Source organism: Austrofundulus limnaeus, unplaced genomic scaffold (assembly GCF_001266775.1).
Source record: "Austrofundulus limnaeus strain Quisiro unplaced genomic scaffold, Austrofundulus_limnaeus-1.0 Scaffold232, whole genome shotgun sequence".
Taxonomy (NCBI): Eukaryota; Metazoa; Chordata; class Actinopteri; order Cyprinodontiformes; family Rivulidae; genus Austrofundulus; species Austrofundulus limnaeus.
Window position 1 is genome coordinate 352,153 of NW_013952634.1, and position 12,067 is coordinate 364,219.

Consider the following 12,067-nt stretch of genomic DNA (forward strand, 5'->3'; position numbering starts at 1 on the left):
CATTTGTAATCATCAAAATTAAACAAAATAAACATTTGAAATATATGAGTTTGTATGTAATGTATGAATATAATATACAAGTTTCACTTTTTAAATGGAATTACTGAAATAAATCTACTTTTTCATGATATTCTAATTTTATGACCAGCACCTGTACACAGAAACAGGCTATAAAAAGCTAAATAAGGAATTAAAGAGTAAAATGCCAGAACAAGACCTCCATTGTTCAGAACATAAAGTTTTACACAGTTCTAGTTGGTGTCAGTAAGTTAACATAGTTACCAGACAGTCTTCTTTCCTAAAATATTTGAAGAGGATTAAAACCAAGATATCTTTTGGCCAGATTTGGGTTTTAGTTCAGTCTTGTTAATAATAAAGTGAAAGCTGACACCAACACATGCCAGTAACACATGCCCAGGAGAGATAAAAAACACCATCACTTCCACTAAATCACACCACAGAATGTGTGCTCTCTTGTGATTCATCGTTTTTTTCTGTGTCAGTGAGACATGCATATACATCCGTTAGAGAGAGAGAGAGAGAGTGTGTGCGTACGTGCGTGCATGTGTGTGTGTGTGTGTGTGTGTGTAGGCTGATGGGTGTGATGAACACCAGGGGAGATTTTTACATGCTCTGTATCAGTCTGGGAAGCTGTCATTTACTCAGATATACACAGAGTGTTTGCAGCAATGCCGGAGGAGCCTAAATAGACCTGTTGGCAGGATTTTGACCATGTGATTACCATCCTACCAGAGACCTAATTCTAACTGTTCACTTTTAAAATTGCAGCCTGTCAGGAAGTGCAATTTCCTGCTCAAGACACTGATTCAGCAGCATCCAGCTGTTACACGTGTTTGTATAAGAAGACAGGAGACAGATAACATTTGGTGATTGTGTCGGTCTGTTTTAAATACAGTAACAAGTGTCCACCTCCATGGATGTTTTACTCTTATGCTTATAAACAATTTCTTGTTTTTTCAGTTTTGTTTCATTCATAAAAACAAACTCTGTATACAGTAAAATAAAAATAAAAAGTACATCATTCTGTGAATGAAAAGAGTGCCGATTGAAGAAAAATATCTTATCATATCTGCTCCCCGTTTTCATTCCACAAACCTATTATGGATTTCAGTACATCGCCCTGGATTAGTTCAAAATGGAAGTTTTCTAAAAATCTCCGTTCCCTTAAGGTGATAATGACTTCCTCTTCCTTAACAAATTTTAACTGAATATTTGAAGGTAATATATTTTATGAGCTTTATACATTACCTGTAAAATAGTATAATCAGTCAAATCATGAAATTTTGATCATTTTAATTGATTAAACAATGTATTTGTTGGATGACAACAAATACATTGCATAAATCTCTTTTTTTGGTCAAACAAAAATAGGATTTGTAAAATCAGTCATGTTGTAAATCAATCCCAGTCAGTATATATGAGCCTTCTTTACATAAACATCTTCGATGTCTAAAATCAAAAGTCTGAAGAGTAATACCAATTAAATAAAAATGTAATCTAAAATAAGTGATTGCAAAAATGGTCCACCCCCTTTAAACTGACTGTTTTATTTAAACTCAGAGAGAAGATTATTGAAAAGTGCAAGTCAGGGTGAAGAAATTTATAGTTATTAGAGGTTAGTACTGATGTTAAAAGCACAACACTATATTTTTAGGTTTTCCTCTTTGTAATGTTGACAATGTTTAATCTATTATGTTTGATTGATATAGATTAGTTACATGTCCGAATTATATAACAACACATAATTAAACGTTGTGATGACATTAGCTGAGAATTTTGTCTGAATGCCTGTGATTCAGCCGTAGGTCAGTAGGGGGCGAACGCAGGCATTGAAGAACCTGTATAAATTGATGAACTTCCTGGTTTTTCGCCAGTGTTGGTTTCCTGTCAGCTTGGGTGACAATAAACCTCAGTCAGATCCAGAATTCTGGTGTTGTATGGTTTGATTCCTTCTACAGATCATTTTATTTAACAATGGTGTTTWTAATATCGACTTCAGTTTTCTTACAAGCGGATGGATATAAAAGGAATTCTGAGGTTCTAACCGTCCCCAGGAGTTCTGTTAAATCCACAAATCAAGAATTGGAAGAATAATATTAATTTATTCATCTTTATTTAACCAGATAAATCCCATTGAGATCTTTTTTTTTTTCCAAGGGAGGCCTGGGCCTGAAGGCAGCCTAAAATGCTTGTTTTTGTTCTGTGAGAGGAAACCGGAGTACCTGGAGGAAACTCATGCAAGCATGAGAAATGTGCAAACTCCATGCAGAAAGACCCATGGTCTGAACCGGGGATCAAATCCAGGACCTGCTTGCTGTGAGGCAACAGTGCAAACCACTGAGCCATTGTGCTGCCAAACAGAAAAAGGGTACATGTGAATCTACCAAGAAGCAGGCCATCCTCACAAACTGAGTAACTCTGAAGCTCTTACAAGCTCCAACAGAAAGATGGGCGAGAGAGAGTTCTTCTCCGGTCTTAGCTTTATGTGAGTGGCAAAAAGGAAGACACTGTTGAAGAAAACGCAACAGAAAAAGATTAAACTTTGAGCAGAGTCTCTAAACAATCTAGACAAACTGGTCGAAATTTCTAATAAATTTTGTTCAACAGTGTCTTTCTCTGTGCCTCTCTAACATAAAGCTTGGACTAGGAGAGCGTGATTTGCAGCACTGCCTATTGCGTCCCACGTGTTGGGTTGTACCCTGGTTGCGATGGCAGCCATTAGTTGTTCTTGTATATCGCTCCCCGTGTGTCGAGCCCAAAACGGAAAAGACTAGCTTTATAAGTTTTCCTGTCATGTTTTTTTTGTAAATGGGTGATCATTATTAAAGAGTGAARCGTTGATTAGAGCATGCTAGTAGTAGCCTGTTTACTTCAATAGTCTAACTTCCAGCTTTAAAGTTTGATTTTTCTCTCAAATCCATCAGGRTTACCTTTAAAGACCTTTACAACTAGACTATATAATAATGCCTGCATAGTTCAGCTGTAGTTTTTATTAAATCTGGTATAAACTACTTACAGTGTTTTTTTACATGAACATGATCTTTTCTCTTGTCCTAAAGTTCCAAAATAATAATAAACATTAAAATTTGTTAAATATTTTTAGTTTTAGATTGTCATCCCCCACTGGATAGAAAAGCCCCTCTTCACCAAACTAAAGTGGTCCATGAGCCTCCAGTGGATAATCACAGTTGTAGCACATTTTGTAGCACCAGACACATTTTATTAGTAAGTCAAGGAGTAGAAATGATGGCTAAAAACGAAACGTCAGCTGCAGAAATTCATGGATCCTGCATGTTTTTCTGTCCAATGCTCCCACCTTCTTGTCAGGCTCTTTTAGTTTCTGGTATTTGGCATCAGGCTGGTATTTATATGATGCTTGATTTCTTTTGAGTGGTAGAGCCACGTCAGYGTTTCTGCAGAATTAAATAAAGGCCTTTCTTCACTTGGAGTGCTCCACACTTCTGTTCCTTCCTTTCGTGATGCAGCTCARTCTGAGCATTTCATTAAAAACAGTTCAGATGGTTCTGATGCAGATAGATACCTACCATATTGTAAACACTTTTAGGAACGGTTGATACTAAACATTGATAGACGAAGGTCTCATATCTGTATGCAGTCGTGTCAGTCTACATGCTGCTCATTTCATGCTGTTATTATGCTACTGTTTGCAGCTTTTTATGTCATCACACTCTTAACGGGACATTCTAGTCCAGGGGGGTGGGGGGTCCAATCCTGGCCCTCAGAGGGCCACTATCCTACATGTTTTACTTGTTTCTCTGCACCATTACCTGATTCWGTGACTGCATTACTTCTTCAAGTGCTGCAGAAGCCTGCTAATCATTCAAATCAGGTGCATTAACAAGTAAAACAGGATAGCAGCCCTCCAGGATAACCCATCCCTGTCAATATTCTGTTAATAACCTGCGTCTTTTTACAGACTTTATTTTATTTACAAAGATGGTAAAAAAGCTATCTTAATATAAAATTTACAGACAGGCTGAAATTGTATCTCGCTTTTTTGTAATGCAAACTCATTAGCTAGCAATGTTCAAAATGGGATTTTACTTGTAGCTTTGACAGTGAAAGAATGTCTAATGATCTTGAATGGACATGCTTTATTTCCTCTGATTGTATAAAAGCTCACAACCACGTATGCAGATCTCCGAATTTATCACACAAAATATATAAATTAGTCATTACACATTCTATATGCTGACACAGTAAAATACAGTTATTATCAACCTTTAATACCTGATTTAATGATTTTTTTTTCTCCCTTCTCCTACCCTTCCCTATTTCCCTCGTTACCCTCTGTTCTGGCTTGCAGGTGGCGTCCTTCTGTCACATTCACCCCTGACAGCCTGAGACTGAAGGGGTGAAAGAGAGTACGACAGCAAAGGGATCTCAGGGCGCACACTTGTAAAGAAAAGGAGGTGGTCTGGGGTCAGTCCCCTGCTATTCTGCAGCTGCGCTAGAGTCAGCAAGCTTTGCAAGGAGAGAAGTTTTTCTTTCTGCATCTCGTGACCCAGTGGATGAATCAAGGCCAGAGCAATGTAAAGCCTTCACTGGCCTCAGATTGGGCCCCTGGGGCTGGTCTTTGGAGGTATTTGTGATAACCCTGCTGAATCTTTTGCTGTCACTATCCTCCACAGTTGTCATTAGTAGCTAATGAGCTGCTGCCTGAGGGGAAAGAGAGAATGTGCCCGTGGAGAGCGGCAGGACCGTACAGCTGTTATTAAGAGGCCCATCAATCTCTAACAAGAAATTCTTCGCCTTTTCAAAAGACTCAAACCCTTTGAAACCATGAGCTTTGAACATTTGAAAAGATTGCAGCTCTGAAAGTTATTTTTTGCCTTTTTTTCTCCAAGTTCCTAAATATGAATATATTATTTTTGTGTCAGCATTGTCTGTTTAAAAATGTCACCCTTCTAATTCCCTGAATAAAACCGATCACTATGGCAGCAGCCTATCGTGTAGTTGTGAGCAGCGTCAGCTGCTACAACAGTGTGGTGGTGGACCGACGCAGTCACTCCCAAGCTGTGCACTACTGCTCTGGACCATGTGGGGCGCTGTCCCAAGGCTTGGACTGCACAGTTGCGCACCGTGGAACTTGCTCTGAGCTTCTTGTTGTCCCTGAATCTGTCTACAATGACTATAACAACTCGCCCGTACACTCCCGTAACATGATCACTCAACAACACCCGAACCATGGTAAACTTTGTGTTGCCATGGATAACATTCATAATGGTTGTCTAGAGGGGGTGACCAGCAGTGGAAATTTGTCTTCAGGGGAGGACAGCCCGACGTGGCGTGGTAAAAAGACCCCCAGTGGAGCAGGATCGACTGGGAACTTGAGCTCTTCTGGGAGCCTAAAAGACATTACAGAAGAAGCCATTAATCTGGCCAGTGGCAAGCTCAAAGAGTTTTCTTTTGACAAGCTGCGTCTGACCTCCTCTAGTCACGTTACCCTCCGCAAAGGTCGTAAGGTCCGTCCTGACTCTTTCAGCCGTCGGTCCACTGACCTGGACATCATCTATGGCCACTTCAGCTCCAGTCTCACCACAAACACAACAGCTAGCAGCATCACAAATGGCTTGACTATGGTTAATGATGAGAACCTTCCACCTGTTGTGTTTGGGAAAGGAACGGGAATGGAAGAAGCAAAGCTCAAGGGCAGCTCAGGCACATTGTCAGCCAGTACCAAAGTGAGCAGTGGCTCGACAAGCAGCCTCTCGAGTATGGGATCGCTCAACCAAAGTCTGAACACAGTGGCCTCCTTGTACCGCAGTACCCTGGGGGAGGAGAACTTAATTGCCCGATTGCTGGAAAAGACGCGAGCAGAAGCAGCCACTGGAGGAGCGGGAGGGGAGGACATTCGTGCGTGTCTTGACATCTTGCTTAAATGTTCTGAAGACCTAAAGAAATGCACAGACATCATCAAGCAGTGCATCAAACGCAAGGCTGGCGGAGGACCAGAGGATGGAGGAGCGAGTCCTGACAGTGTTTATCGGGCTGTCATGACCCGACTTAGCTCCTACCTGAAGAGGTTGCCTTTGGACCTGGAAGGGATTGGAAGTTTGGGAGTCAGTGGACCGGGAGGTCAAGGGACACCTGGAAGTGGACACAGTGATCTGGCTGAGCTGGTAAACACTCTTCACTCCATCCAGCAAGGACCTTTCTCTCCAATATTTGGTAATGAGCAACCTCCCCGATATGAAGATGTGGTACAGTCACCTCCAATCCCAAAGACTGTTTCACACTCTTCCTCTCCTTCAACGTCTTTGTCTTCACCCACATGTTCAAAATCAGATTCCATGTACACCAAATCAGTCCAGAGCTCAGCTCAACCTAAAGGTCCTTCATTTGCCAATGGACTACAGTACCCACATACCTCTTCTATCACCCAGCACACTCTTTCTCCACCATCAGTTACATGCTCTTCTTGTAGTTCCTCGCCAACACACTCCCCATCCTCTCTTCGCAACTCGCCAACCTCACCCTACACACACACTCCCCCAGCATCCCCCATGGAGGCTCTTTATATTGAGGAAGAAGAGGCAGACATGGGAAAGACTCCAGAACATATCTCGCTGCAGACACACACACAGAGCAGAGGGGCGAGCACAACCCAGAACAAAAATGGGACTACGTTGGGGCAACACCTGCACTTGTCTCCATCCAACACACTTTACAATTCTTCAAATAATTTGCCAGTCAGCTCTGGCTACATTCCCTCTTGGCCTCAAACTGCCTCGCCAACAGTCTCAACACCCAAAGCTATGTCACACAGGAATGACGACATTGACAAGCTTCTAATGGACTTGGAGAACCTGTCTCAGAGCATGAGCCACCCCAGAACCACAGAACCTCCGCTTCCAGCTAAAACCAGGAAGCGTTTGGGTGGCCAAGGGATTATCTCCAACGAGTCTTTAACTCACTCCCAAACGACCCAGTTTCAAGCTCAAAAACCTGCCAGCTACCAAAGTGTGAATGGTCTTAGCTCTGGCACGACCCAGAGTGTCACTCATCCCCAGGGAGAGAACAATGAAGCTGGAGGGGCTGGAGATGAAGAGGATGGGGCACTTTTGCTAAGAATTCTTGAGAGCATTGAGAGTTTCGCCCAAGAGCTGGTGGACTCTGGGGCGGGGAGTACAGGAAGTGCTGAGAAGAAATGCGGGAAGGAGCGGGAAGTGATGAGATTATTGCAGGATACACTGACCACCGCTGGTCGGGCCGATACTCCTGAGAGCGCAAACCCACCAGCTATCTCTACTGCTCCCTTCATGCACACAATCCTAGTCCCAGATACAAAGACAAAACCCACAGAGGAAAATACACCTGTGATTTCACTCGCACCAACACCCATACCAACAGTACCTGAACCTGAGTCTGATGTCATAGTAGAATCTGAACTTAAACCCACACTAAGTGTCTCTCCTGAGCTTCTATCTTTGCCTACACCAGTGCTAGATGAAATTACAGAAGCTCCTGCAGGTGAACCTGTTCCAGAAACATGCGTACCTTCAAGGTTCCATAAGTCAACACACGGAGACGGACCTACAGCTGTGGTCTTACCTGAACCTCCAGCTCCTATTGCTACCCCAACCGCCGAAGCCATAAGAGATGTTGCCATTGATGTTGGTGAACCTGCTGCTACGGGAGACGGTGGTGCAACACTTCTGATCCAGCAGACTCCAGAGGTGATCAGAGTAAGTAACTAATGTCCAATTAAATAAGCTGCTGCTGTACAGTATTGTCTTGGCCAGGTCACTCTTGGAAAATAGGTTTTTAATCTCAGTTGTTTTCCTGGTTAAATAAAGGATACTACTATTATATTCAATTGCACTTGTATGGAGTCCAGGCATAGGCTTTAAATGTGATACTACTGATTTATTTTCACATTTTAAAGTATTACTTTTGAAATGCTACATACTGTTTGTTTTGGAAGACCATGAATCTGTAAATTGTGGTAAATGAAACCAAGTGTCCTTGCAGTGAGAGAATGGCTCTGAACGGCTTTGCTGAGTCCTTTTCATGGATTTTATAGAACAACTGTATGCTATGCATGACGATGGTAATTAGGAGCCCCTTTCACTAGGGAGGGGACTCTTTAGGGACCTTTTGATTTGATTACGATTCAGAGGAATATGATGCGATTATAAGACGATTATCGAATTATCCTAATGCATACAAAATAACACCCCTGAGCTCTACACTGCAGTATAAAATAGTTTTCTTTAAATCCTTTGTGATGAATTTTCTCTGAAAATAACTGACAAAGTAATTATTGACAAAAATAGATCAAAAAGGGTGTCAGTTCATTAAAACATTTGATGATTTTTTGAGGTGCTTAAAAATGTGCCTGTGAATCTTTAAAAATAAAAACCTTTCAGTCTTTCTGTAAAATAACCTTCCTCACATTTGTTTCACGAGTTAAAAACAGCTTCTCTTTTTGTAAAATAGAAGTAAATGTAGTGTAAAACTGTTGTGTTGTGTTTTATTTGACTCACTGAATGGTGACGATGAGGATGATGAAGCTTGACGCTGCAGCCTCACTTTTTTAGTTGCCTCGTTRGAAACGGCTTATTTTTTCTTCTAAAGCTCAGCTGGAAGCTTTCACCTGCTTCAGCGCTGAGTGAACAGACTTTAACCGTGATATCAGGTTTTGAAAAGGTTTTACCTAACAAGCCCGGCTTGTCTCGCTTCTCCTGAAAGGTTTTCACATAGAAGTTACAATGATTTTGTTTGTTCATAGACAAAATCTAAATCAAAACTACATAATAGAATAATTGCACAGCCCTCTTTGAACATCTAAGTCAGCCATCTTGTCTCTGTTTTCGTACCATATACCAGGACTATTCAACTAAATTACTCAGGGGGCCACAGTTACTGAAAGCCAACAGCTCATGGTCCAGACATCCAGCAATGAAATAAATACAGTCTACTTAATTTTTTGTCTAATTTAAATATATATTTTTATTATTTAAAATCAAGCCATTGGCAGGCASATTGAGTTGCATATCCTCATAGATCATCTATATAACAGGACTGACACTCTGACTAAAATATTTATCATTCACGTAAAACAAAAGTAAATTAATTTAAAAAAATTATGAACCCATCGGCAGGCAGGGTTGAAGTCATCTGCTGGCTGGAAGTGACCTGCGGGCCGCCTGTTGAATATCCTTGCTATAAGCTGCGCAGCAAGACGTTATTAAAGCCAAACAGTCATTGATTTTAGACATTTTAAAATTGATTCAGAATCATTTATTTTTGCATCATGATGTATTAAAAAAGATTATAACTCCCACCCCTATGTATCAGACAATGGTTCTGCGATATGACTGCAAAAATGGTCCCCATCAATGGGTGAGGAGAACAATACTCAACACCATTACCATGAGTACCGTGTCTGCCCAAGGATTCTTCTGTGACTTCACAACCCCTAGATATTTTAAAAGTTAAAAGGAAATTTTTTCTTTCCATTGTTGCCTCAGTGTTTGCTGAGGATGAGGACTGCACTTGGTTTCTTCAATAACTTTTAACTGCTAACTRTTTGTGTGGGTGAGGGGGGCTATCTTTGAGGCTATGTCCAGAACACGGCTGCCATCTTGAAAGGGCAAGTTTTACCAAAGATAGGTCCCCTCACCATTACTTGCTAATTTGAAATGCTCTGTACTTCTTCATATAGTGCCCTGAGATGACTTTAGTGTTTAGTTTTAGTTTTAGTTTTACTCTAAGCTTATCACGTTTATGGTCACATCCTACTCATGAGGTCAATTCTCCATGACCAAGCCACAGTGGTGCATTCTGGTCCCACCAAAGATATTCTGTCACCATAATAATAATCTTGCTGCAGAAGTTTTGTTAATACTCATAACTCTTTACACTCTATCACTTCCTAATGTGGAGCCCACTGTATTTTTAATACACAAACCCTTGTCTGTGCTTTCATATCTGGTTGATTAGATTACTGTAATGGATTAATGCAAGGTCTGCCAAAAAACACAAAATAGCAGCATATTTTTTCATTCATTCCACTGGTTACCAGTTTATTACAGAACAAAACGTTTGTTTTTGTACATAAATCTCTGAACGGCTTAGCTCCACAGAACTTAATGGACCATCTTATTCATGAACCGCCCGGACCTCAACAGGCCCAGAGTCATTACTTGTTCCATAAATCGGGACCAAACGGGGTGAAGCTACTTTTAGTTTTTATGCCCCTCACATGTGGAACAAGCTGCCCGTAGAGCTCAGACATGTTTCTGACCAAATTTAAATCTAAATCAAAGACATTCTTATTTTCTATTGCTTTGAGCTAATTGGTTTTAAAGGGGCAATATTATGTGTTTCTCAGGCATATATTGAAATACTATAATATAATAAAGTATCTATGTCACCTTTATCTGTTATTAAAATGCTGTTTTTATTTTTAAATAGAAAATAAACTTACCTTCTCATCACTTACTCTTTAAACGCCTTGAAATTGGCCTCTGTCTCTTTAAGAACCACCTTCTGCTTCTGTCTCGCCCATTTCAGTGCGGGGCGGTCGCGCACGGGGTTGGGGGGGGGGTCGCTCGTGCGCTATGCAGTTCACTTGGCATCTGAAAATACATTTCCTCAAAGGTATTTTGAATCTGAAAAGAGCTTCACTGAGTGAGAAGTAGTGCAGCAGACAGTTTAAGTTTCACTTTCAGTTTCACTCGTTTGCTTTGTTACTGTCGAGAGCCTTCAGGAGTCATGGGCGGGGTGTGGGGAGGTGTGCTCCATGATGAGGAAGTTCAGCTTAAAGACACGTCCCAGGGGCGTTTCTGGTCCTCTCCTGTCATTTTGCTCCTCAGCATGTCTTCCTAAAAAYGCTGCAGGATTTCTCAAACATGCATGAAAGAGTCAAAGCAAGKYTTTGGRCATGTTTTTTATGAGAGTATAACATTATAACCTGATATAAAACTCAAAAAAGTTGATTTTACATGATATTGCCCCTTTAAACTATTCAGTACTGCTTTTATTGATTTTCTATTAAATTAATGAAATTTGTATCTTGGTTGGTGTGTATATACTGTATATACTTGTATACGTTAACATTTTTGGACTGTTTCTGGTATACACACTTACCTTGTCAAGACCAGTGGTTTTTATGGGAAGCAAAGACCAGTGTTAATATGGTGGAACTCCATTTTTGGGGTGGTTTAGGACTAAGGTATAAATTGAGTTTAGGTTTGCTTTAGGGTAAAGGATCAGGTTTGGGCTATAGAAACAAYTGGAAATGAATGGAAGTCAAAGAGTGATCCTWAKAAGGATAGAAATACAAACTTGTGTGTGTGTTCCAGCATTCGCTAACTTGTATAGCCCATTTATCCCAAATAGATTACTTTGTGAGGACCTACTGCTCCGTATGGGGCCCAAAGCCCCTATAAGTTTCTAAATTRCCCTTTTTTTCAAAACTTTTAGAGAAGGTTGTTTTTATTCARCTRCATGAGCACCTATGTCTTAATGATATTTATGAGAAGTTTCAGTCTGGTTTTAAGTCTTGTCACAGCACTGAAACTGCACTTCTCAGGGTGTGCAATGATTTATTTTTAACTGCTGACTCTGGTGATTCTACTGTTTTAATTCTTCTTGATCTTACTGCTGCATTTGATCCAGTGGATCAGGACATTTTAACATCAAGGCTGGAGACTTCTGTTGGTATGAAAGGTACAGTTTTAAAATGGTTTAGATCCTACTTGTCTAACAGAAGCTTCTCGGTCCAGTTGGGACAACTTTTTTCATCTGTTGCTCACCTTCAGTATGGAGTACCTCAAGGCTCCATATTAGGGCCAGTTTTATTTTCATTGTACTTGCTCCCCCTGGGATCTATTTTTCGCAAATATAACGTGTCATACCATTTTTATGCTGATGACATTCAGGTCTATCTTCCATTAAGATCTAGTGGATCCCAGTCTGTAAATAGGGTAGGTTACCTGAATGCTTAAAAGATAGAAAGCACATGGATGGACCTGAACTTCCTTTATCTTAATGATAAAAAGACAGAGGTCATTTT

General features: G+C 40.7%; 1 protein-coding gene across 1 annotated transcript in view; it reads left to right on the forward strand.

The window, feature by feature from the left end:
• Positions 1 to 12,067, forward strand: part of LOC106525540 (serine/threonine-protein phosphatase 2A regulatory subunit B'' subunit alpha) — a gene marked incomplete in the record, with an annotated part of 170,598 nt that overhangs the window by 84,479 nt on the left and 74,052 nt on the right. The window contains 1 exon segment of the mRNA XM_014019817.1: positions 4,349 to 7,730. Within this exon segment, the coding sequence (XP_013875271.1) occupies positions 4,977 to 7,730 (2,754 nt within the window).